This window comes from Macaca fascicularis, chromosome 13 (genome assembly GCF_037993035.2).
Source record: "Macaca fascicularis isolate 582-1 chromosome 13, T2T-MFA8v1.1".
NCBI classification, from domain to species: domain Eukaryota; kingdom Metazoa; phylum Chordata; class Mammalia; order Primates; family Cercopithecidae; genus Macaca; species Macaca fascicularis.
Genome location: NC_088387.1, coordinates 18,793,233 through 18,818,307, shown reverse-complemented (window position 1 = coordinate 18,818,307; position 25,075 = coordinate 18,793,233). Strand labels below are relative to the sequence as shown.

Sequence of the window (25,075 nt, the reverse complement as noted above, 5' to 3'; positions counted from 1 at the left end):
TTGTGGGCTTACAGATGAGGAAACTGCCACTGAGAGATGTTACATGCCCAAGATCACACAGCTAGTAAGAGCTGGGCTGTGCACTCAAGGTCACGGGTCTCTAATAAAGCCCATGCCTGCCCTTAACCCCAGCTGGACTTGACTCTGCTGCCTCCCCTAAACTTGTTCTGGTCAGTGTTTTTTTCTTGCAGCTTTGTTACTCTGTTTCCTTTCTGGATCCTACTCTTCCCAGCCCAACCCAAGGCATAGCTCTGTGATGTCCTGTCTACTCATTTTATCCTAGTTTGGTCCATTCCTCTCTTCTGTAGCACTTACTATCCTTAACTGTCTCTTGGGACTTAACTTTTTTAATTGTTTAATGTTACATGTGCTATGGCTTTTTTAAAAGATTGTAGTGTTACTTTTATGTGATTCATTATAGAACTTAAGAATGGGCCATAGTAGTACTATACAATTGGTTTTTGAATTGTTTTTGGAATATACTTTGTGCTACAAAAAGCTTCTGATTTTCTGCAGAAACAGGAAATTCTGGATCTCTTTTCTTCAGTACTCTATGAATGTGTTACCCAGGAGACCCCAGAGATGTTGCCTGCATACATAGCAATGGATCAGGTATGGATCCAAAAACCTATACCGATTCTGGTGAAATTTGTCCTGCAGTTCAAGTAACTCACTGAATAGTGTGGTAAGGTTCCTAGTGTCCTTCCTTTTAGTTTCCCATTTGCTTTTGGAAATTTAAGAAAGGAAACCATATAAAATTTGAAAGCTCTCAAAATTCCAAAAAGCTTGGGCTTTGTGTTGACAGGAGTGCCCCTTGGGAAGCTGTCTTCCTCTAAGGGTTCCCCTTCCTCCCTGTTATCTCCCCTGACTGAGAGAGGAGGAGAGCACTCCCTCCCTCTCTCCCATTTTATTTTTGCCTTCCTCCTTGCACTGCCTCTTTGTAGAAGTCTGCATGTGAGTAGTTAGTGGACAAACAGACCGCTAACGATGGCAGTACTATGAAATTAGACCTATGTGATGAAGCTTGCAAGAGGTTACAGAGTATATATGTAGTTATCTAGGGCGTTGGAGTTCATTTTTAAATTTCTCTTGTTATTGATGTTTTAAAAGAGCCTAAAGGCGTAATGCAGAAAGTAATGCTTAATACTGTTCTTAAAGGATCAGACCAATTTATTCACTTCAGGCAAATTAGTAATACATATGCCTTTTCATTATTATCATATCTTTCAGACCCAGATTTGCAGTTAAGCCAAGCCAGTAGTTTTCTAACCTGGCAAAAATTTGCCTTGGTATCTTAAAAATACAGATCCTCTAATTCCATGCCTCATCTATTGAATCAGAATTTCTGGGGTGAGATCCAGAATCTAGTTTTAAACAGCTGTTTAAGTGAATATAATAAGGTCACAGCTGAGCATCTGAGACTCAGTGTCTAAGATAAATTACCTTTAATGGTAAAATAATTTGCTAGAAAGCTGAGTGGAGAAACATACTTAGTCAGAGGATAATTCCCCCAAACCAGAAAACACACAGTGTTAAGTAACATTGTTAATTAAAAGCCAAGTTCCAGTATAACTAAATAGGCCCAGAATGCTATTATTGTCTGGAATCCACCCTTTTTTGGTTGGCAAATATGGATATATGGCATCCACGCTGGCACTGCTTCTCACAGTACTTCTCTGTACAGCAGCCAAATAACAAGTTGTGTTTTTAAGTTGCTGGCTGAGAATGTGTCTTTTTACCCTCTGAACCCTCACACCTTCGCAGTAATGGGTGGCAGGTCTTTATGCATGAATATCTCCTCTGGTTGCAGCTGTAGTGACTTGCAGATGGATCCCAAGGGCACTATTATTAGTAGTGTTCCTTTGCCCTCTGCCCCCCTGGATCCCTGCCATGTCATTGTACCCGGCTTGAGTTTTCCAGAGGTGACTGGCTGTGACCTTTTGGGTCTTGGTTATTCAGAGCTGTTGAGCCAAGAATGAGCTCATTCATCTTTGTTACTTTTCCCTGCAAGCTGCTCATGTAGGGCCATATTGAAGGAGGTGAGCCGTGCACCTCTACCCAGTGATGGCTCCTCTGTGGGCAGACCGCCTCAAAACACAGAATGGATCCCCCACCACCCTTTATAATTAGGAGCCACGTTTAAAGAATACTCAGTCTACAACTCTGATGAAGAGGCAGAGAACTCTTTGATTAAATGGATTGTTGTCCTCTTTCCTCTTCAAGGCTATAAGAAGACTTGGGAGAAGAGAAATGTCTGAGACTTCTGAACTTTGGCAGATAAAGTTAGTGTTAGAGTTTTTCAGCTCCCGAAGCCATCAGGAGCGGCTGCAGAACCACCCTAAGCGGGGGCTCTTTATGAACTCGGAATTCCTCCCTGTTGTGAAGTGCACCATCGATAATACCCTGGACCAGTGGCTACAAGGTAATAGTAGCATCGTAGCACGGCGCTCCTGTGCTTTTGAGATACATTCGGTTCAGGCTTTTCTGTTGTAACTTTTTTTTTCATTGGTAAGCAAGATAAATCTGAGTATAAGCAAGAATGGCTATAGATTTAATGTTTCCAGCTAGATGAATTAGGCTTTGATTATCTGCTTCAGCCTCTTTGGAAAAATGCATCTGGCCCAGACAGAGAATATTTATAGCATTTTAAATACCACTTGGTGCTCAGGACCTTGTTCTCTCTTCCCTAGCATCAGATCACATTTCCTTTCCGGTGCCTCTGTCTCCCATTTCCTAGGTGTGTGGCCTGTCGCCTGCCTGAGGCCAGCAGCCATCCCGTTTTTGTACTGGTACCCCATGTACACGTAGAACTTGACGTGTGCTTGCTGAGTGAGCTTGTTGTACCAACTCAGTTTTGAAAACCTGGGACGGCACAGCTATGTGATGTCACAGTGGTGGCTTTCTATCAGCAGGATTTGTGATTGCAAGGAAATTGTAGTTACTCGTTAACAGTGTAGAAGTGATTCTGACTTACATGAGGCAAGTGATGGGGCCTTTAGATTTACGGAAATGTATCTTATGTGTTAAATACACCTGAAACTGATTTTCAGGAGTAGACTTCTTGATCTTTTCATTCTTTTTAGTTCATCCAAATGCTCCCAGTAAATATCTGACAGTTGCTTGCTTTGGGTTAATACTAACCTTAGTAATAGTAGTAGAAACAATTCTTGCTTTGATTAGTGAAAGCTATTAGTAATCAATAGACACTAAGTGTTTGAATATAATTCAGTTTATCCACCTGTAACACCAGGAAATAAACTTCTGAAAAAAATTAAATTGTAAACCAGGTTGTGAGGGATATACTTGGAAAGCCTAATTTCAGACTCTCCATGTTTATATTTAACAGCTACATTCTATTTGTCATTTCCTGTTCAGATTCAAAGATCATATAGCTTCAAAATTTTTTTGGTAGTCAATTTTATCCTCACTTTTGGGGAAAAACATGTTATTTCATAGGTTTTGGTGTTTCGTTTTTATTCAATTTAACATTTGATCACCTATGGCAGACCTTTGCTATTGATAAAAAATACTTCCTTAAATCTTTGCAGATTCTCTGATTTGCACATTTCCTATAATGTATGGAACTTTGGCAGTGACTAGAACATTCTCTAAAACAGGGCCCTGATTGTCTTGTTGCTCTTTAGTGCATTTGGTGGTTTCCAGTATTGCTGTGAGCCTCCATTGAATTTGACTTGCCACTCAGATTTATCAAAAATGTGTTTATTTTCTAGTGAAAAACTAGAATTTTTTTTAAAAAAACCTCTTAAATATATGGTCTCCTCTCTTACAAGCGCTAGCAGTGGCATTGGGGTAGAGAACAATAAATTAAGTGAAAATTGGAAATTGCATTCATATTTGTGAGTAAAAATCACAGATGCATATGTGGACTTTCAGGGTCATTCACTAATAACTCATTAGATCTGAGATAACCCATGAAATCACTACACTAATCTGAAAATGCAGCCAATTGATATTACATAAATGTCAGTTTTTTGTTTTGATATGGAGTCTTGCTCTGTCACCAGGGTGGAGTGCAGTGGCGCGATCTCAGCTCACTGCATGCTCCGCCTCCCGGGTTCAAGTGAGTGTCCTGCCTCAGCCTCCTGAGTAGCTGGGATTACAGGCGCCTGTCACCACACCTGGCTAATTTTTGTATTTTTAGTAGAAATGGGGCTTCACCAAGTTGGTCAGGCTGGTCTCAAACTCCTGACCTTGTGATCCATGTGCCTTGGCCTCCCAAAGTGCTGGGATTACAGGCGTGAGCCATAGCACCTGGCCTATATAAATGTTTTGTACAGTATTTATCTCCTCAAATTACAGTCTTAGGCAAAGAAAGCGGGTTTCAAGTTTAAACACTTTAAAAAGTTTTATTAACTTTTTCATATTTTGTTATGGAAATTTAAAGAATATACAAAGTAGACTAGTGTAATAAACCTCAACACCAATTTTAGTAGTTGCCAGCATTCTCCTGTTTTTGTATCATCTGTACCTTCACCCACTGCCACACTCAGTTTTCCCAATTGTGTCATTTTACTTTCCCATCAGCAGTGGAATGCAATGCAATTTTTGGTATTGTCCTTTTTTTTTTTTTTTTAAGACTTGTCAAGTGCAGTAGGAAAGCAAAATAAACCCAAAGCAAGCAAATAAAAGCAGAAACCAATGAAACCAAAAACAAAAACAATAGAGAAAATCAGTGAAACAAAATGCTAGTAGGCTTGAGAAAGTCATTGAAGAGAGGCTGAACCATGATGCTCTCCTTCATGATGAGCTGCTCAAAGAAGAATCTCATCTGTTCTCCTTTGATCTTTCTCCCTCTGCTGCCTCCCCCAAACCTAAACGTTTCCCCCCTCCCAGTAGACCGACATCCTCGCAACTGTATTCAGTGGAGTCTACAGTTTTCATCTCACTCCATCTCTACAATGGTGAGGCTTTTAGCTACATTTTGCTTCTTGAGATGGGCCTTCCTTGACTTCGTCACAGCAGACTTTCCCGATTTTTAAAATAATCCTATTTTAAATTCTTTCTCAGTATTTGTCACCATTTCACTGTCATTCCTTTGTTGACCCTTTTGGAAGTCATCCTTGCTCCTTTCCCTCCTTCCCTTCTCCCCTCCTCTGCCATGACTGACCCATTGCTGAAGCCTTCAATCCTCATCATAGATATTTCTTGAATTTGTCCACATTTTACTACTTCTGCCTAGAACAGAATGATTATTTTGTGCCTGGACCACTGTTATAGCCTCCTAAATAGCCTCCTTGCTTTTTCTCATCTCCATTCTAATAATCTCAAGTTAACTGACAGAACAGTCTTTTAAAGAATGAACTGATCTAACACTCCTGCTTAAAGCTTTTCAAAGACTCCTGATTCAGCTATGAAAGAAATCCCTACTGTGTGGCACCAGGACCTGTGTGACCTGCAAGGCACCTGTTTTCCTCAACAAAGCCTCTTTTACACCACTTGCTCCTCACACCACGCTGGCCTCTTCTACTTCCTCAAAAACACTGAGCTCCTTTTCACTGTGGGGCCATTGAATATGCTGTTTTCCCTCCCTAGAAGCTTTTCCTCTCATTCTTCACCTGTCCAACTCATATTTATCCTTGCAGCCTCAGTTTTAATGACCTTGCCTCCAGGCCCTCCAAGACCACTCTACCTCAGGCAGCTTTCCTGCCATCTATTGCCTGCCCGCTCATGCTCTCAACTTTTTTTCTGCATCTAAATGCCTTTGTTTGCAAGTAACAGAAGACCTGACGTAAGCTGTCTTTAAACAGTGAGGACACAAATATGCTTATGTCATTAGAAGTCCACAGGTAGGGCATGTAAAGGGTCATCTTATTCCATTGTCTTCAACTCCGTTTCTCTGAGGTTCCATCAGCTACATTCTGTGCCATGACTTTATCCTCAGTGCTTTTTTTGGATGGTAATAAAATGGCTATAACATGTTCACCTCTAGCTCAGCATGATGCCCAGAGGAAGAAGAAGAGTTGCTTCTAGGAGCTTTGTGATGAGAATGAGGGGATTTCTTTCCCTGGAGCCTCCAGCAAGCATGTCATTAAGTACCTCCTCAGGTTTCTGGCTCTGAGTTGCATCTCATGCACACCCTCAATCTATCCCTGTGGCAGAGACTGTCTCTTATTGAAAAAATGGCCTGGGTCTGCCTGTCTCTGAACTAACACTGTATCAGGGGAATGGGATTGCCTTGATCACCCAAGACCGGTGATTCTCAAAGTGTGGTTCGTGGAGCAGCATGACCTGGGAACTTGTTAGAAATGGAGTTTTTCTGGCCCTACCGCAGACCTACTGAATCAGAAACTCTGTGCTCTGTGCTCTGTGTGGGGAGTGGGGCCCACTCATCTGTGATTTAACAAGCCCTCCAGGGGATTGTGATACATGGGAAAGCTTGAGAACCGCTGGCCAAGACTAATAAGGATCTAGTTCTGGAGCTGAAGTCTGTCCCATCAAATATTCTAATACATGGTGGAGGGTGGGGTGTGAAGGGGTATTTTGGGGAGACAACCACAGTGACCACTGCACCTTTATAGCACTCTCACAGTTCATAATTATGCATTTGTTTGTGTCATTATTTGTGTAATATCTGTCTTCCCCAACAACACTCTAAACTCTACAATGACAGGGACTCAGTCTAGCTTGTCACCGTAGCCTCAGTACTCAGTACCAGCTGTAGAACCTGCTTATAAATTCTTGATGAAAAAGTAATAGAAAGAAGATATTTCTTGTGCCTCTCAGTTCTGTCATCAGTTGGTTCAGTTCCATTTGTTTCTCTCGCAGCCGGGGGTGATATGTGTGTGCACGCCTACCTCAGCGGGCAGCCCTTGGAGGAATCGCAGCTGAGCATGCTGGCCTGCTTCCTCGTCTACCACTCTGTGCCAGCTCCACGGCACCTGCCGCCTATAGGACTAGAAGGTAATCGCATATCTGAGTCCTCTCTTCGGTACCTCTGTTACCTACCCCTTTATGTTCTAGTTTCTTGGTAGGAAGAGTTTCTAATTAGTTATTGTCCCTAGTTTGACTTTCCTCTTCATTAATGTTGCAGTGTCATTGCTAGGAACTGTTTTGGAGCAAAAAAGAAAAAAATTATCAACTTTTTACATGAATAACTTTCATTTTTATTCAGAAAAGGATGGATTCTTCTTCACAGAGCCCCAAACACTGGTCTAAAAATTTTTTTTAGTATATACTAAAATATATACAAAAAAAATTTTTTTTGAGAAAGGCAGAGATTGTTCCATTTAATCATTTAAACTTGAAGTTTAATTACATTACTAGTTTTTTTGCTGTTTTGAAAGCCTCTGATAAAAGTTTACTATCTAGGGACTTCTAGTTATGGCCATGATGGAATTGCTTGTATTGGACTCACTTGCCCTCCAAAACAAGTATAAAAGCTAAAAAACCAAAAACCAAAAAACAAAAAACAAAAACATAAGAAAAGGGAAGTACAACAGGGAGAGCTTTCTGTTCACTCTAGCTTCTCCCCCAAAGGCATTTGCCAGTTCATAGCACAAGAAGTAGAGTCCCAGCAAAAGGCAGCAGTGCTGCAGGGCTGAGGAGCCAGAGGCTGGGTTTGTGATTGTCCAAGAGCCTAGAACTTGAGGAACAAAATCGCAGGCAGGAGAGAACAATAGGAATCATAACTCAAAATCTGGATGTACCTTTCCCTTGAGTTACTTACGACATTTTAGCCTTCATATATATGGGGTAAGACTTCAAGAGATCTAGCAGAAGCCACAAGGCCAAAAATGTAAGCAAAAGTGTCTGCAGCAGCATAGGACCGAGGAGACAAAGGGTGGAATTCAAGACTTGTTGAAGTGAAGTGGCTCTGATCAGCATCCCAGCTCCTCAGGTGAATTAATAGCTTGGCCAGGCCCTAAGCCTGCTCTAGCCTATGTTTAGACCTGGTGTGCTTCAGTTTCCCTCCAAGCGGACTAGACCTACAATTAGCCTTGAGCAGAACTGAGGTGATCTGCATGCTTTGTCCCCACCTAGCAGAAGAAAACGTAACCTTCATAGGAGAAAGAAAACATACCCAGAGCCTCTGCAATTTCTGGTCTACAGGATTCAGTGTTGAATAAAAAATTACGAGACATAATAATAATTAAAAAAAAAAACAGATAATAGAAACAGACCTATGTGTGATTCAGATATTGGAGTTATCATACTGGGACTTAAAATAACTATGACTAATATTTCCAGGAAAATAGAGAGAAGGATGGGAGTTTCACCAGAAACCTGGAATCAATAAAAAAGAGTTAAATGGAAAGTCTAGAACTGAAAAATGTAATAACTGAAATGAAGATCTCAGTATTGGATTATTTAAAGTGAACTGGAACACACTTATCTGCTGGAAGACGAGTAGAAAGTAAACAGACTGAAGCACAGAGGGAAGAATGGGTGGGAAATACAGAGAAGAGTACAAGAGATATGTAGAAACCGTGGGAAAAAAAAATCAAATATGTATGGAGTTGGAATAAGAGAATAAGAGGAGAGAGAGAATGAGTTAGAAGCAATATTTGAAGAGACAGAAGCTAAGAATTTTGAAAAATGGTGTTAAATATTAACCCACAGTGAACCCTAAGCAGGATGAATACAAAGAAAACCATACCTCGTCACATTAATAGTCAAACTGCTAAAAGTAAAAGGAAGACATTTTAAAGCATAGACTTTCTTTTCAGGCCAGGATGGACAAACAGAGGTGTTCAGTGGTCAACTGCATTAGAACCAGTAAGATACCACTTAGATAGTAATTGAAGGTAGACAGGCACTTTTGCTCATTATATTTAAAGAATTTTTTATATATATATATATACACTTAAACAATATTAGTAGTTTCACATATAGTTATAGGTCACTTTCTGAAGTCTAGAATGGGTAAATTCTATCAAATCATATTCAGGTTGAGTATCCTTACCCTGAAATCTGAAGTGTTTGAAATCGAAAACGTTTTGAGCGCCAACATGATGCTCAGAGGAAATGCTCATTCCAGCATTTTGGATTTGGGATTTTCAGATTAAGAATGCTCAGCTGGTAGGTGTAATGCAGATATTCCAAAATCCAAAAAAATCCAGAATCCAAAACACCTCTCTTCCTAAGCATTTTGGAAAAGGGATACTCAACTTACATTACAGTGTATTAGGGAATTTCATGATTTTAAATATTGTCTTTGGATAATCATTTTCAAAGGGAAAAATGCCTGTTTTCAACGTGACTGTGTTTCTGAAGCTTCCTTGAAAGGAGAGGTACGGCTGAATTTATTTAGAGATGTGACCTTCCCGCCCCATTTCCGTTTTAGGGAGCACGAGCTTTGCTGAACTGCTCTTCAAATTTAAGCAGCTAAAAATGCCAGTGCGAGCTTTGCTGAGATTGGCTCCTTTGCTTCTTGGAAATCCACAGCCAATGGTGATGTGACCGTGTCTGGTGGTGAACCTACCCTGAGACGTGACTTCTGCACAAAAACGTGACCAAACATCAAAGCTAAAGCAATGTTTATAAAGTTTTATGGTATAACTAGGGGGAAGTGAGCTGCACAAACCTCAGTGTATTTTAAATCTGTTCCTGCGGTCATTAACATTATATGATACGTAAAAGCAAGTTACAATTTACTTTTGTAAATAAAGTTTTTGGTTTGTTTTCAAAACTCTCGATGATTGCTTTAGTTTTGGACTTAGAGAATAGAGCAGTGGGTGCTGGAGTGAATATTGATTTTTAAAGTCTTTGAACTGTGGTGGTACAGGTGAAGTGACTATGTTCAAAAACGCAGTTTTAAAAGAAGCTATATCATAAAGTTTTACTTTCTGTGGCAAAAGAGCGTGTTAGCATTTCCTCAGATGTCGCAGTTGTCCCATCTAAAATAAGTTTGTACTTCTGGTGACAATGCCAGACATTCTCATGATGTGATCACCTTAAGCAGGAGAAGGAGATTTTTGCCCTCAGTTGCTCAACATGAAGTACTATGGACTGAATTGTGTCCTCTCAGAATTGTATATTGAGGCCCTAACCCCTGTGTGGCTGTATTTGGCAATGGGGCATTTAGGAGATTGCTAAGGTTAAATGAGGTCATCATAAGGGTGGGGTCTTAATTCAATAGAATTGGTGGTCTCCTAAGCAGAGGAAGAGAGATTTTTCTTTCTCTCTCTGCCACGTGAAGATGCAGTGAGAAGTCGGCCATTCTGCAAGGCAAGAAGAGCCCTTACCAGGAACAGACTTGACTAGCACCTCGATCATGGACCTCCAGCCTCCAGACTTGCAAGAAATACATTTCCCCTGTTGAAACCACCCAGTCTGTGGTGTTTTGTTATGGCAGCCTAGGCAGACTAATACACAAAACCTGCTCTAAATAGATAAAATAAGAAATTACTACAGACGGCTCTTTAGAAATTGTATTTAAAAACAAAACAATCCATATTTACCCAAGATTTACAGAATGTACGTCTGTACACGGGAGGGATTTCTGGACTAGTGGATGATGAAAAATGTCCATATAAAGGCACCTCCAGCTTCGAGTTGCCAACACAGGAGGAAGAATGCTCTCTGTTGTTCAGATGCTGATGTGTGTCCTGTGCTTCCTGGACGGCCAGTGGGATCATAAGCTGGTAGAAGCAAGATCTTCATCCACTGACTTCATATTTCTTCCACATCCTGAGCTGTGTTGTCTGACTTTAAAAATAAATTAAAGCAAATGGAAATGTTTCCATTGAGATTTTGGCAAAACCCCACGTGGCATTTGTCTCTGCGGGCTACACTTGGAAGCCATGCTCCTGGAGGCCCAGCGGTTTTCTCTGGCCTCTCCGTGTCCTCCCATTTGCGTGCCTGCCCCAAGGACTCGCTTATTCCCGGATGTGAAGCGGAGGCACGAAGGGGCTGACTGAGAGGCTGAAATGTGCTTCTCTTCACACTTACATAGTTTTCTTCTAATTAAAAATAAAATTTTAAGTGGTAGATGATGAAAATTCCTTTTGAATCAAGATTTTAAAAATTCAATATCAAACCAATTGTTACTGTCTTCACTCTCCATTGTTTACGACTGTGTGCTTTTCCCTGAATAAAGAACGATTGGAGAGACATCTAGTTGTTTGCACACATATTAACTCATACTTAAGGGAGAACAGCTTTTAGAACATCGTCGACGAAAGCAAATAACAGCTTTAAAAGAGAGAGGACAGAAAGACTGCAGATGGTCTGGAAGCAGCATTTTTAGGCCGTCTGATTAGCTGGGAAGTCAGCCCTTGAGTAGGCCTGCTGGATCATCAGATAAATCCATTTCAGCTATTTCTGGACCCTCAAAAAATCCTGAGGGTATGGCTCTCACCATCCAGAACCTGCAGCCTCCTTAGAGCCATGGCTGTGAGGGAAGAGCTGCAGAAAAACATTTGGCTGTTAAGTGTTTTGGCCCAGAAACAGCACAAATCATTTCCTGTTAAAGCCTGTTGGCCGGAAGTAGTCATACTGCTCTACTTAGTGTGCCCAGGACTGGGAGGAGAGGCAGATGCTGGTGAGGATGTTATGCCAGTTACAGCATGGTTCCTCACTTACTAATTCCCTGTGTCCCTCTTTTCTACTTAGATAGATAGAAATAGGTATCACTGCTTCCATAGACAAAATTAAAGAAACCATACAATTTACACATACACTCAGAGCGCTTGTTCTTTCCCCAGTAGACACTGACGTCTGTGCTCCTTCCTTGTGGGTCTTCTGAAGGACCTAGCAGGAGACCCAGGTTGAAACCCTATAGAACCTTGCCGTGTGCTGCCCAGTCTGCCTTGAATAAGGCCATTTTCTCACCCTCTGTCTAGTAACTAGCTGACTCCACAGCTCATGGTGAGGGGCATGTCTCAGCTCAGGGGGTCCCCTGACATCCCAGAGGAAGCAAGAAGGTGGGGGTCTTTCACCTCTCAGCCTGATGATCTGTGCACACCCACTCGGTGGGAGGCCAGGGTGCCTGTGGGCAGATGGGTCAGAGTGTGGGCCAGGATTTGGAATAGAAGCCAGAGCATATGAAAGTCCAAACCAGGAAGACTGTTGCCTCCCCCATGTGGGGTTGAAGGCCTCTCTTCTGAGGTCCCCCATCCTCATGCTGACCAAATTTGGGGGGAAATGTCTCACTGTGTGAGGATCATGCCAATTAAGCTGTAGGGGAGGACACAGGATCTGATCCCCTCTGTATCCTTAGCGCATGCTATCTCCAGCCAGCAGGGGAAGGAAGCAGAGGTGAGGTGGGAGAGGTGGCCACTCTGGACAGTGTGCCTGGGCTGGCTGCCTCTCAGCGCCCACGAGCACCCCACAGATATCCACGCCCGTGTACAAAGTTTCCCAAGTGGTGGCCTTTTCCTGCTTCCAAGAGCTGCCCAGGTTCCCCCCTCTCTGAAATAACATTGGTTGCTTCTCATTACGTCACAAGCTGCAGAAAAAAAAATTGAAATAAAAACCCTCTACAACTGTATCCTTAACTCTTACCTGTGGATAAGGATGGACTTGCCTGCCCAACATCCTCTGTCTTATGTCTTTGGGTGAAAGGGAAGCTGGAATGGGCAGGAGGGGCTGCTCAGGGCAGTCAGGACCTTCAGGTTTCAGGCAGGGAGACCCACTGATCAGACACTTGCATCAAATGTCAGTGCTAACAGATCCCTTAGATGGCACCGGTCCTGCCCCTCCTCGAGTGAGATCCCTGTGGCTCAGGGAGGGAGGTTGACTGCCCCAAAGCACCCTTCACAACTGTGATGAAGCTGGCTTTCAACCATGCTTCCTATACCCCACCCTGAACCTGGTCCAGTACTGCCTGCATTTCCAGTCCAACAGACTCTTGGGAGGAAGCAATGATTAAATGTAAGTGAAAAGGACTTGGCACCAGGAAGAGTTTATGAACACATTTCAAAAGCAGACATACTCTTCTTTACACCTTTGGAAAAACAAAGGCTTTGTGTATCTTGGAATTTGATTAACTGAATTAATCTGTGTGTTGCTTTCTTGGTCACTTAACAAGCACCTTGATTTAAATTTTTTTTTCTCATAGCTAAAAAGATTTCATCCTAATTCGTATGGTACATTATTATAATATGAAATCTTAAAATAAGTTATTGATTGACTGAGACAGAGTCTCCCTCTGTTTCCCAGCCTAGAGTCAGTGACATGACCGTAACTCATTCCAGCTCACTGCAGGCTCAACTTTCTGGGTTCAAGCAATCCTCCAGCCTCAGCCTCCTGAGTGAATGGGACTGCAGGTGCATACCACCACACCCAGCTAAATTTTTGAAATTTCTGTAGAGATGAAGTATTGCTGTGGTGCCGTCTGGTCTCAGACTCCTGGCCTCAAGTGATCCTCCTGCCTCAGCCTCCCAAAGTGCTGGGATTACAGGTATGAGCCACTGCACCCAACCTAAAATAAAAATTGTATACCAAATTCAATACAATTTATAAATAACTGGAAAGTCTTAATTCTCAGTGCTTGCCTTGTCTCTGTAGTTAAGGGATCTGTCACACTCAGGCACTCTTCCTTGTGACGCTGTAGGCCACGTGCTTCAAGAACTCAGGCGCACTAGCTCGTGATCCACATGGTTACATCATTAGGGGAGCTTAACATAGGGTGGAGGTTGGAAGTCACTCGGGTTTCTTTCATTTGTCTTATGTTCACTTTTGTGCGTATCAGGAATATTTTAGGCCAGGCATGGTGGCTCACGCCTGTAATCCCAGCACTTTGGAAGGCCAAGGGGGGCGGATCACCTGAGGTCAGAAGTTTGAGACCAGCCTGGCCAACATGGCGAAACCCCATCCCTACTAAAAAAAAAAAAAAATTAGCCAGGTGTGGCGGCACATGCCTGTAATCTCAGCTACTCGGGAGGCTAAGGCAGCAGAATCTTGAACCAGGGAGGCAGAGGTTGCAGTGAGCTGAGATCGCGCCATTGCACTTCAGCCTAGGCAATAGAGCAAGACTCCATCTCAAAAAATAAAAATGAAAGTAAGAATATTATAAGTGCTGCTTATTGTACCAGTTCAGAAATTAAGGCAGTTTCATCAGCTGGAAACCTTTCTCACTCCATGTTCTGTGCAAATTTCTGTAAATCCACAGAGCAGGGCATAGGTGGTGTCTCCAGCGTCACTTCCCTCCAAACTCCCCGCTGTGTTGCACTAATTCATTTGTGGCTGATCTCACTGCGCCCCATGGGTGGGCTGGATGTCAGTCAGCTTGGCGTCTTCACTGCCTCCTTTTGTCTCTCCTCAGCTTCCAGCTGTTCTTCACATGTAGTGCCAGATGAGAGTCTTCCAGGGGCAGATGCCCGTGCAGGGCCTGGAGGATAGAGGAGGAGATGAAGCCTTTAGTCTCCTACACTGGCTACAGCAGACACAGGGCAGATGGCACACTCCTGGCTGCAGGAAGCTAATACCAGCTGTGGCAGGTGTCACCACTCCTGAGTTTCTGGAAGTTTACAGGAGCTTCTCTGTCCTCTGCCTCCTTTCTTTCCTGTTTGGATCTCTGAACAAACGCCATGATCCCTTGAGGGATGCAATGACTCAGATGTAAACTCGTCCCCATCCCTGAGTCCCACCAAAACCACCCACTGCCACCCAGGGACTAGGCTTTGCTTCTAGAATTTCTAGCCTCCTGGTCACCTCCCCCAAGCTTCTAGTGCTGTTCAATTTTCTTTTCCAGTCTCAAATCCTCAGTTGCTCTCTAAAATGCCAAAATTTCTCTGCAATTTCCTAACCCCTGTACAGACTCACCTGAGTGGCACTGATCTCACAGCTGCAGCGGTGGGTCTCACTGTGCTTTCAGTACAGCCTTACGTAAGTGTTCAGAGAAAGCCTGGACTGAGGAAATGAAAACCTGCCCTGCTACTTATCAGGCTGGTGATTCTTTATACAATCCACCAGTGGCGGGCCCCTGGGTTTATTCCATGTCTTTGCTATTGTGAATAGTGCTGGGATGAACACGAGTGCATGTGTCTTTTTGATAGAACAATTTCTTTTCCATTCGATAGATACACTCAGTAATGGGATTGCTGGGTCAAATGGCAGCACTCTTACGTTCTCCGAGCAATCTCCACACTGCTTTCCACAGTGGCTGAACTAATTGACATTCCCACCAGCAGTGTGTAAGTGATCCCTTTTCTCTGCAGCCTTCCCAGCATGTGTCATTGTTTGACTTTTTTTTTTTTTTTTAAAAACAATAGCCAATCTAACTGGGGTGAGATGGTCTTTCATTGTGGTTTTGGTTTGTATTTCACGGATGATTAGCGATTAGTGATATTGAGCATATTTTCGTATGTTTGTTGACTGCTTGTATGTCTTCTTTTGAGAAGTGTCTGTGCCTGTACTTTGCTCACTTTTTTTTTTTTTTTTTTTTGAGACAGAGTCTCGCTTTGTCACCCAGGCTGAGTGCAGTGGCCGGATCTCAGCTCGCTGCAAGCTCCGCCTTCCGGGTTTACGCCATTCTCCTGCCTCAGCCTCCCGAGTAGCGGGGACTACAGGCGCCCGCCACCTCGCCCGGCTAGTTTTTTGTATTTTTAGTAGAGACAGGGTTTCACTGTGTTAGCCAGGATGGTCTCGATCTCCTGACCTCATGATCCACCCGCCTCGGCCTCCCAAAGTGCTGGGATTACAGGCTTGAGCCACCGTGCCCGGCCTGCTCACTTTTTAATGGGGTTGTTTTTTGGCTTGTTGATTTAAGTTTGCCGCTTCTTTGTCGGGGAAGGGGGGAGGTGGGGGAGGGCGGGAGCTACAAGAAAAGAGAGAAGGAGATCAGAGCACAGTGAAGGCAGACTCCTGAGCATGGCATCCCCTAGTGCCCGTCAGAGGGGAGCTTAGGTCGACTGTCTCTCCCCACTGCTCTTATAAGCAATGAGACCCATGGGGGGCCAACAACTGCTGTTTTTCTTTGGAGTCTTGAGATCTCAAATGAAAAGCATGTGGATGAATTGAACGTTATACCCAACTTGGTTTATCTCAGAGCACGCTTTATCTGCCTTCTTCTCTCCCCATTTCTTTTCTCCTGGGGTCAGAATAGGTTCCATCACAGCCTGCAGCGTGGCAGGCTGTTCACAGGATCATTCTATTACAACCATGTGCCCAGGCAAAGTGTTCCTTATGCATTTCACTAGAGGTCTCCCCTCTACTTCAAGTAAATCCAAAGATTAAAAACTAAATTTAAACCAAAGAAATCAGGTGGGCACGGGTGGCTCACACCTGTAATCCCAGCACTATGGGAGGCTGAGGCGGGTGGGTCATTGAGGTCAGGAGTTTAAGACTAGCCTGGCCAACATGGCGAAACCCCGTCTCTACTAAAAATACAAAAATTAGCTGGATGTTGTGGTACACGCCTGTAATCCCAGCTACTCAGGAGGCTGAGGCAGGAGAATCACTTGAACCCAGGAGGTGGAGGTTGCAGTGAGCCAGGATCGTGTCACTGCACTCCAGCCTGGGTGACAGAGTGAGACTCTGTCCCAAAAAAAAAAGAAAAGAAGGAAAAGAAATCACTTCTAAAGGGTGTGATGCTAGACCGTGGATGATTGGTTTCTATAAATGCCTCATCTTTTGTGTCTATCCTCACAGTTTGGTATGTGTGCTTTTTTCCATTTTGTTTCTAGTGATCCAATTTTTTCAGAGACCAGAGAGCCCTGGTTGCTCCTTCGGCCCATGAGAAGTGAGATCCTTCAAGGGCCTGGCTCAGCGTAACTTGCTTCCCTAGGAGCAGCACACACACAACAGAGCAGGGGGTGCCGGCGTTCGTCTTTCTCTTTCTTTCCCAGAACCACCGTGGTGATGGTCCCTTTCCCGCAAAGGATGAATCTCAGTGTGTTTCATGTATTTATGTTTAAAATTTAACCTCAGATCAAAACCCTGCAGAGGTTATTACCAAGAACAGCATTTACAAGAGTTTTCCCTAAAAAATTGACCTGCAGGTTGAGACCTGGTATTGCAGAGCACATGTTTCCACAATCAAATTCATTTGGAGAATATAACCCTTTCTTACCGCAGGAGTTCTCAAAGCCCTCTCTGTGCTAATATGCACGAAGAAACTCTACAATAGGATACAGGAGGGCCTCCACATGCCCTCTAGCCCAGGAGGGGCCTTCAGGAGTACAGAGGAAGGAGCTGGCTCGACTCTGCGCAGCCCCAGGCGAGGGCTCACACGCACTTGGACCGTCTGCAGACCCGTCCACACCCCACTGGTCGTTCCCTGGGAACCTAGGGGGCGTGCTGGCACACCCAACTCCAGACCCAGTGATGTGGATTCTGGGCCTGGATCTGAAAGGGAGATGCAGGGGAGTGAGCACTGGATGGGGGACCCGGCCCTGCTCTCATCCCTCCACCTCCCCAGCTGGCCAGCATCCCCCACACACCTCGCACACCTCTGGGGTGACCCAGGCTTGGTGCCCCATTGCCTGGAAGAACTCTATCTTCAGCGGCAGGAACTCCTTGTAGAGGTCTGGCCAGTGCTCCTTGCCCAGCAGGAACTAGAAGATGCTCCGCTTGGACGTGGGGTTGTCCTCCTCCATGTGGGAGGTGATGTAGCTGTTACAGGAAAAGACAGTAAGCTCGCCTGCCCCTTGAGTCATGGCTGCCAGCCTCAGGTGGGACAGGAGGGAGAGGTCACCTAGGAAGAACCATGAGCCCAGGCAGAGTACATAGAGGAGAGAGGGTCTGGGGGAGCCTTCTCTGCCGGGTGACCCGGATCTATAGGGGCCCCAGGGTGTCCTCAACACCGAGCCTGTGGGGCCCATGCTGTGCCCAGCCCGAGACAAGGTCCTGGGATTGACAAGGTCATTTCCTAGTGGCTTTTGTCTTCAGGTAACTCAGTCTCTGGGCAGCAAGTGGTGTTTTCCCCACTGCTTCCATTATCTCAGCACCTTACTCATTGCCTTTCCTTCCTCACCACCTTCACATGGCCTCTGAAGGTCTCATCTGCTCTGTGACCAAGAAGAACAACCAAGCGCAACCCAAGCACAAGGGCATGGCTGAGCTGCCCGGACAGGCTGAGGGAAACATGGGATTCGGGGATCTGGGAAGGTTTCAGAGCAGGTCCCTGAGGAGGTGCTTGCAGGGCCAGGAAGAAGTGGATCCGGTTGTAGCGGTGCCCAGGCAGCCCGACGCAACCGAAGTACTTCACCACCGTGGACAGCAGGTACTGCCGGAGACAGAGGCTGGTGAGGGAGGCCAGGGAGGAGCAGCAGGAGAGTGTGTGGCGTGGGCCATGGGACCTTCCCCGCCCGAAGGACAGGGTGCAAAACAGCTCAGGGCGGGACTTGCTGTGGGTCTCACATATCTGTGCCACCTTGAGATGAGCATTTGGAAGGCAGGGAGGGGTGCCCAGTAACTCCAGGCAGGGCAGGGACGGGCAGCGTGCTCTTCCTTCTGGCGTCGAGCGTGCATTTCTCCAGGGCTTCTGCCCAGATGGAAATTCTACTCTCTCTGCCTGTCCCCCATGGGGCGGTGACTCTGCAGACCCCTTGTCCCTGTCACTCCAGTGCTGTTGGTACCTTGTCAGACACTTTGAGGAGAATGTCAGCTTCCAAGAAGCTGTGGGTAACGGGATCCTCTGCAAAGGAAAGAAGAAGTCATGAGGCCTTGGAGAGGCCCTTCAAGCAGGACTGAGTGTGTGGCTGTGGGATGTTTCAGAGGAAAGCAGGAAAACGTGAACCTTCTCTGAGTTCCTCTGTCATGGTAGGGGACCCAGCTGCCTTTCCTGCAGGAAGTGCTGGGCTTTGCCTCAGCAACAGCTGCTACTCCCCGCATTGACACACACAGGTTCGGTTTCAACTGCAGACGTGAATGTTGCTACTGTTATTTAACCCTCAATAGGGTCACAATGGGATGTGATAAATTCGTTCACTGCACAGATGTGACTTGGGTCTCAAAGTGTAACGCATTTGCCTCAACTGAAAAGCTTGGATGTGGCCCTGGGTCTCTGTTACCCCACGACCTCTCACTGCATCATACTGTGGCTGTGTCAAGCTCCCTGTCCCACTGCCACTGAGCACTGGGGCTGTGGTGGGGAATTTCATGGCCCCTGGGCTCACTGGACTTTGCTGCCTTCCGGAAGATGTGACCTGGCCTCTGCTCCTCTGCAGAAGGCCCATCTTTGATTCGAGGTCTCCCCTGGAGGGGCCATTTCCTAGAGAAGACCTGAGAATGCCAGGTCCCATCTGTCCCTACCCCAGGATGATGACCCCGGCACAGCAGGGAGGGTGGGTGGCTCACCGTCATCCTCTCCCTGCCTCTTCTCTAGTAAGCCTGGCCCTCGGAAGAGCCCTGTCCAGCAGCACTGTCTGTGATGATGGAGATCCTCTCTACCTGGGCTGTCCTCTGCAGCAGCCGCCAGCCCCACGTGGCTGTTGAGCTCTTGAAATGTGGCAAGTGAAACTGACAAACTGGATATTAAAAGTGTGTTTAACTCATCTAAAATAAAACATAAGTAGCTACATGTGGCTGGTGATGCTGTAGTGAATGGCATGACATCCATGTTTTCCCCAACCCTGCCACACTCATCCCGCCTCTGGTCCTGATGCCACCTTCTCGGACAGACCGTCTCTGAGTTTCCCATTTCATTAATGTCTCTGGCCTCACTCATGCTCCATCTCCAGTCGTCATGGCCTTGAAATAAATTTCCTTGTCTGCCTGTATCACTGGCTGAGATCAACTGATTTTTGTATATGCTGTTTTTTGTCTCCTCCCACTTTGAGCACAAAGAGAGCATGATCTCGTCTGTCCTTTCCTCACTGATCTCTAAAATCTTGACCGGTGGGGAATCACTGACTGGGTTTCTGTGGGAAGGGGGTGCAGCCCTTGGTGTTTCAGCCATGAGCCTCTTTTCCTTCCCTCCAAGAACCTGGAGGAAGGAAACCCCCATCACACTGCATTGGAAGAGGGGCGGCTCTGTGTACCGGCCTCCTGGGCTTCTCGGAGCCCCCGGAGGTTTGCGCATGCTCCCAGGGCCCTGGGCGCTCCACCATCTTGGAGAACACACCAAGCGGTCGATAGAAGGCTTCTTGGTCCTCAGGGCGGTAGCTGGGTCTTCTCCTCTTGTTCATCCTGACTTTTGTTCCCTCAATATAGTTGACAGTCCGTATGTTCCTATTGTGGTCCCTCCTCCGCCTGGACTTCGCTGGGTGAGAGCTCCTGAGGAGGCTGAGCCGGAGGCGGGAGGGCTGCCGTCAGGCAGAGCTGTGGAAACGACAGACTCCATTGAGCACAGACGTGACCCACCCGGGCACCCCTGGGCCTTCTGTACTGCTCACCCTGAAGACCAGCCCCTGCCTCGTGTGGACAAGGGGACAAGTGCTCACACACCAGTAACTGACCCTTCGTGCAGGGAAGGTGCAAGGAAGTGGAGGGATGACGGAGGACACACACCTGCCTTGATAGCCCCCACATTCCTCATCTTCTGACTCTTTCCCGGGGTTCTCTGCGCAGGGACAGCCACTGATGAAGCAGAAATGGCAGCCAGAGGAGCTGAAGAGAGAGAGGACCCCATGTGATCATGGATGGGACCCACGTGGTAAACGCTGGGCTCCTCCCTTCTCACCTTCAGAAGTTTGAACGTGACATGTGAGGGGATAAGGGGAAGGACCGTCGTCCCCTTTGCATTTATCTACACATAAGGGTAGGAATCAAGTTACCTACTTACCTTTCTCTGCCAGACAAAAGCTGCTCTCCTCTGCCTCTTTCCATGGCTTTTTCTGCCTGGAGGACTCCTCTATGGAGACAAATGTGGAATTATCTGGTCTTCTGTCTTCCATAACTACAAAAGTGAGCAGGAAAGTGACCTCCTGGCTCACCCTGGCACCCTTCCCCCTGTGGAATCTGACTAAGGAGAGTTGAAGGAAGAAGGAGAGATGATGCTGGGGCCATGGTGGTCCATCGTCCTTCATTCATTCGGGGACCATGGGCTAAGGGCAAACCACGGCACACACCTGCCTTCCCTTCCACGCATGCCCTTTCTTCCAGCCCTTCTTTGCTGGGTCTTGTGGGCTTGGAGCAGCCTCTGAGCAGCTGATGTGCACCTCACAAAGATCCTGCCTTCTCTGGCTACCAAAAAATGTAAGGAACCCAACATGATTCCAACCAGGCCATGTCTTTCTGCTTAACCTGCTGCTTGTGAAACATAATAGTAATTAAAAATTGCAATAATAGTAACTAACCATTATTGATTGCTTACTAAACACTAGATGTTGATCTGTGCACTGAGAATTGCCTCAACTTAATCTTTATAGTCTATGAGGTAAGGTTGATAATGTACCTGATTCATAGATGAGAAAATGATGCCTTAACTTGTCTAGAGCTTCTTCTGTGACCTTGGTTAGTGCACTTCGGATTTGGGATTAGGACTTGTGTTTGACAAGTGCTTATGGTGGTGACACTTGAGTCTTGGTCTCATTTCCAGTAGGGTCAAACTGATGACCTGACATACTTATTTTCTATGCTCTCAGCTCTGCCTACATACCCCTGTGAACCACTGTAAATTCATGGGCAATCAAGCCTGGCCCAAAAATATGACCAGAGTGGCACAGACCTTCCTACAATAGCCCTTGAAGCTGACTGAGGCAGTGCCTAGTGCCCCGCAAGAAGGCTGGTGACACCTACCCCTGTCTGAGGCGTCTTGCTCATGTCTGGTAGATGCTCTCTTCCTGCTCCTCCCCCATTGTCCCTGTGGCTCCCCATGGCTCTCAAGGCAGCCACTGATGACCAGGTTCTCTGTGGGAGTTGGCTCTCCTGTCAGCCCTCCTTCCTTCTCTCTTTTGCCCACATGCCCTCCTCTCCTGTCTTCCCCCAAAATTCAAAAACTGTTTTTGTTCCTGCTGCATCCCCAATCATTCATCTGGAGACTCACAGGTGGCCCCTTCGCCATCCCCTGAGACTCCTTGGGAGAAGATAGTTCAGGATCCGAGACTTGGTCTGTTACAGGAATGAGTGATAGCCGCCCTGAGTGAGTGCCTTCATGGCCCTCTGGAGTTCCAGGCCCTTGAAGCGTAGCTTACACTTACCTAGATCACAGCCCCATGATAGTGTGAAAGAGCACTGGCTGTAGCCAAGCGTTAGGGACCAAATGCTTCCAAGATTCCAGAGCGTTGGTCTAGATTCACTGATGACATCACATCATTCCACCAGGAATGGCTCTTTGATTTACAAAAGGCACTCAAGGAAAAGGTCGTGAGCCTCACAGGGAAGGGGGTTACTGTCCCAGCCTGAACACTGGAGTCACCTGCTCTTACTGCAACATGACCTTCATGTGGGGCCTCTTCTTGGGTTCAATCAAATCCGTTAATGATTTCAAATGAAAATGTTACATTCACATCGCAGAAAATTGAGAATATGCAAAATTAAAAGTTGATTAATCTCTCATCTATACTAAAAAATTACGAATATTATTTATTTTTATTGCCTTATTTGTGTTTAGTGTCATATTAAAATTTAAAAATGTAAGCTTTAATATTTTGAGATAATCACAGATTCACATGTAATTGTAAGAAGTAATACAGAGAGGTTCTAGATAACCTTCGTCAAAATTTCTCCAATGGTAACAACTTGCATAACTATAGTTCAATATCACAATAGGAAATTGAGTTTGGTACAATCCATTGACCTTGTTCAGATTTCATCAGTCTTACATACACTTGCTAGTGTGAATGCATTTTGTTCTATGCAGTTTTATCTCACGTGTACCCTTGTGTGACCACCACCAAGATACAGAACAGTTCTATTATAAGAATCCTTCCTATTACTTTTTTATAGTATTTCCTCTTCCCTAATCCCTGGCAACCATTAATCTCTACAACCTTATAATTTCGTTATTTCAACAATATTGACCAGGCATGGTGACTCACCCATCCCAGCACTTTGGGAACCCAACACTTTGGGAGCCCAAGGCGGGTGGATCACTTGAGCTCAGGGGTTTGAGACCAGCCTGGGCAACATGGTGAAACCCCATCTCTACGAAAAATACAAAAATTAGCCAGGCGTGGTGGTGTGCACCTGTAGTCCAAGCTACTCGTAGGGCTGAGTTGGGAGGATTGCTTGAGCCCAGGAGGTCAAGCCTGCAGTGAACCTTGTTTGTACCTTTACTGGTGGTGAATCCACCTGGGTCTGCAGCAACCTCAGTTCTTGCCTCCTCAGAAGAAAGAATTTGACTGGAGAGCATAAGGCAGAAGAAGAGACTGGGGCAAGTTTTACAGCAGGAGCAAAAGTTTATTAAAAAGCTTTAGAGAAGGAACAAAAGGAAGGACAGTACACTTGGAAGGGGCTTCAAGTGAGCGACTTGAAGGACAGAAGTGCAGGGTTTGACGTTTTGACTTGGGAATTTATATGCTGGTATACTTCTGGGGTTTTGTGTTCCGTCTCCCCTGATTCTTCCCTTGGGATGGGCTGTCTGCAGCACAGTATGCTGACTGGAGCTGTATGCATGCTCACCTGAGGCATTCTTCCCTTACCAGCCGAATGCCCCTAGGAGGTCATACACCAGTTAAACTCTGCCATCTTGCCTTTAGTCTATGTGTGTGAGTCTACTTGTTCAACTCCTGAGATTTTAATGGGAAGTTGCTGATCACCAGGTTCAGGTGTTTTCTATTTATCAGGAAAACTGCCTTTGCCTGGCGCTGGCTCTAACCAATTACTATTTTAGAGAGACAGTTAACAACTGCTTGACCATCACCTGATGGTTGCTTGACATTCCTGGTTTGGGGTTGTGGGTGGGCTCTCCTGCCCTGCTCAGACCTGACCAGCTACTTACTGTAACAGCACCACTGCGCTCCACCCTGGGTGACAAAGTAATCCTGTCTCAAAAAAACAAAAACAACCCCCGCCCCCCCAGTATTACCTAAATGGAACCAGTCAGTATATAGTCTGGGATTGGTGTTTTTCACTTAGCGTAATTCCCGATATCCAGCCAAGTTGTTGCATGAATCAATAGTTAATTCATTTTTATTGCCTAGTGGTGCTCCCAGTCATATAAGTGCACATTTACTTTTGTAAGAACCTGCCATACTTTGTACTAGAGTGGTCCTGCCATTGTATATGCCTGCCAGCAGTGTCCGAGTGATCCATTTTCTTTGCATTGCCAGTGTTTGGTGCTATCATTATTTTCTACTTTAACCATATAAGACTTGGTTTTAACTGAAATATACTTTCAATAACATCACACAGATGGCAAATAATGTGTTTATCGTTTGCCCATGTCTTCTAATTATTGAGCCATCATTTTTTTTATAGTAAATGATATTTTATTGGGTAAACATATTTACATAACAATAAATGCCTTGTCTTTGTATATTCTAAATATAACTTCTTTATCATTTATATGACTTGCAAATATTTTCTCCCATTCTGTGTTGTGTGGCTTTTTTTTTTTTTTTTTTTTTTTTTGAGATGGAGTCTTGCTGCCTGGGCTGGAGTACAGTGGTGCAATCTCAGCTCACTGCAACCTCCGCCTCTGGAGTTCAAGCAATTCTCCTGCCTCAGCCTCCTGAGTAGCTGTGATTACAGGTGCATGCCACTACATCTAGCTAATTTTTGTATTTTTGGTAGAGACAGGGTTTCACCATGTTGGCCAGGCTGGTCTCAAACTCCTGACCTCAAGTGATCTGCCTGCCTTGGTCTCCCAAAGTGCTGGGATTACGGGCATGAGCCACTGCACCTGGCCCTGTATGTTGCTTTTTCACTTGATTTTTGCGATTATGATCATGAGAGAGATGTGTGGAGGTTTTACTTTGTCTCAAAAAGGCTTTCTAACTCTGAGGTGCTGTGTTTTGAGGGGATGGTGGTAGGAATCCATGTCTGTGTGTGAGTCAAGTTGAATAAGGGGGCCAAATTGCCTTTCTCTCTCATTTCAAGCAGACCAGCTTTGTTTGTGTCATTTTATTCCCTGGAGATCAGTGGAGAAATTTGTTTGAAAAAAGGAATAATTTAGTCATAGTGTATAATTAAGAAAAAATATATATTGCTGAATTCTATTTGTTGACATTTTGTTAAAGATTTTTATACCTATCTTCATAACAAATATTGGTCTGTAATTTAAAAAATATTGTCTTTATCTGGTTTTGGTATGAGGGTAATATTAGTTTCATAAAATAAATTAGGA

At 45.1% G+C, this 25,075-nt stretch overlaps 1 protein-coding gene across 10 annotated transcripts in view; it reads left to right on the top strand.

Annotated features, from left to right (window-relative positions):
* The window catches only part of ANAPC1 (anaphase promoting complex subunit 1), a 119,210-nt gene extending 109,561 nt beyond the window's left edge, over positions 1-9,649 (top strand). For all 10 annotated transcript variants that reach the window (XM_074011254.1, XM_074011253.1, XM_074011256.1 and 7 more), the window contains 4 exons: positions 517-612; positions 2,224-2,422; positions 6,787-6,921; positions 9,305-9,649. In XM_074011254.1, coding sequence (XP_073867355.1) covers positions 517-612; positions 2,224-2,422; positions 6,787-6,921; positions 9,305-9,420 — 546 coding nt within the window. In that variant the 3' untranslated portion in view covers positions 9,421-9,649. The remainder of the gene's footprint in view (positions 1-516; positions 613-2,223; positions 2,423-6,786; positions 6,922-9,304) is intronic.
* Positions 9,650-25,075: the final 15,426 nt, after the last annotated feature.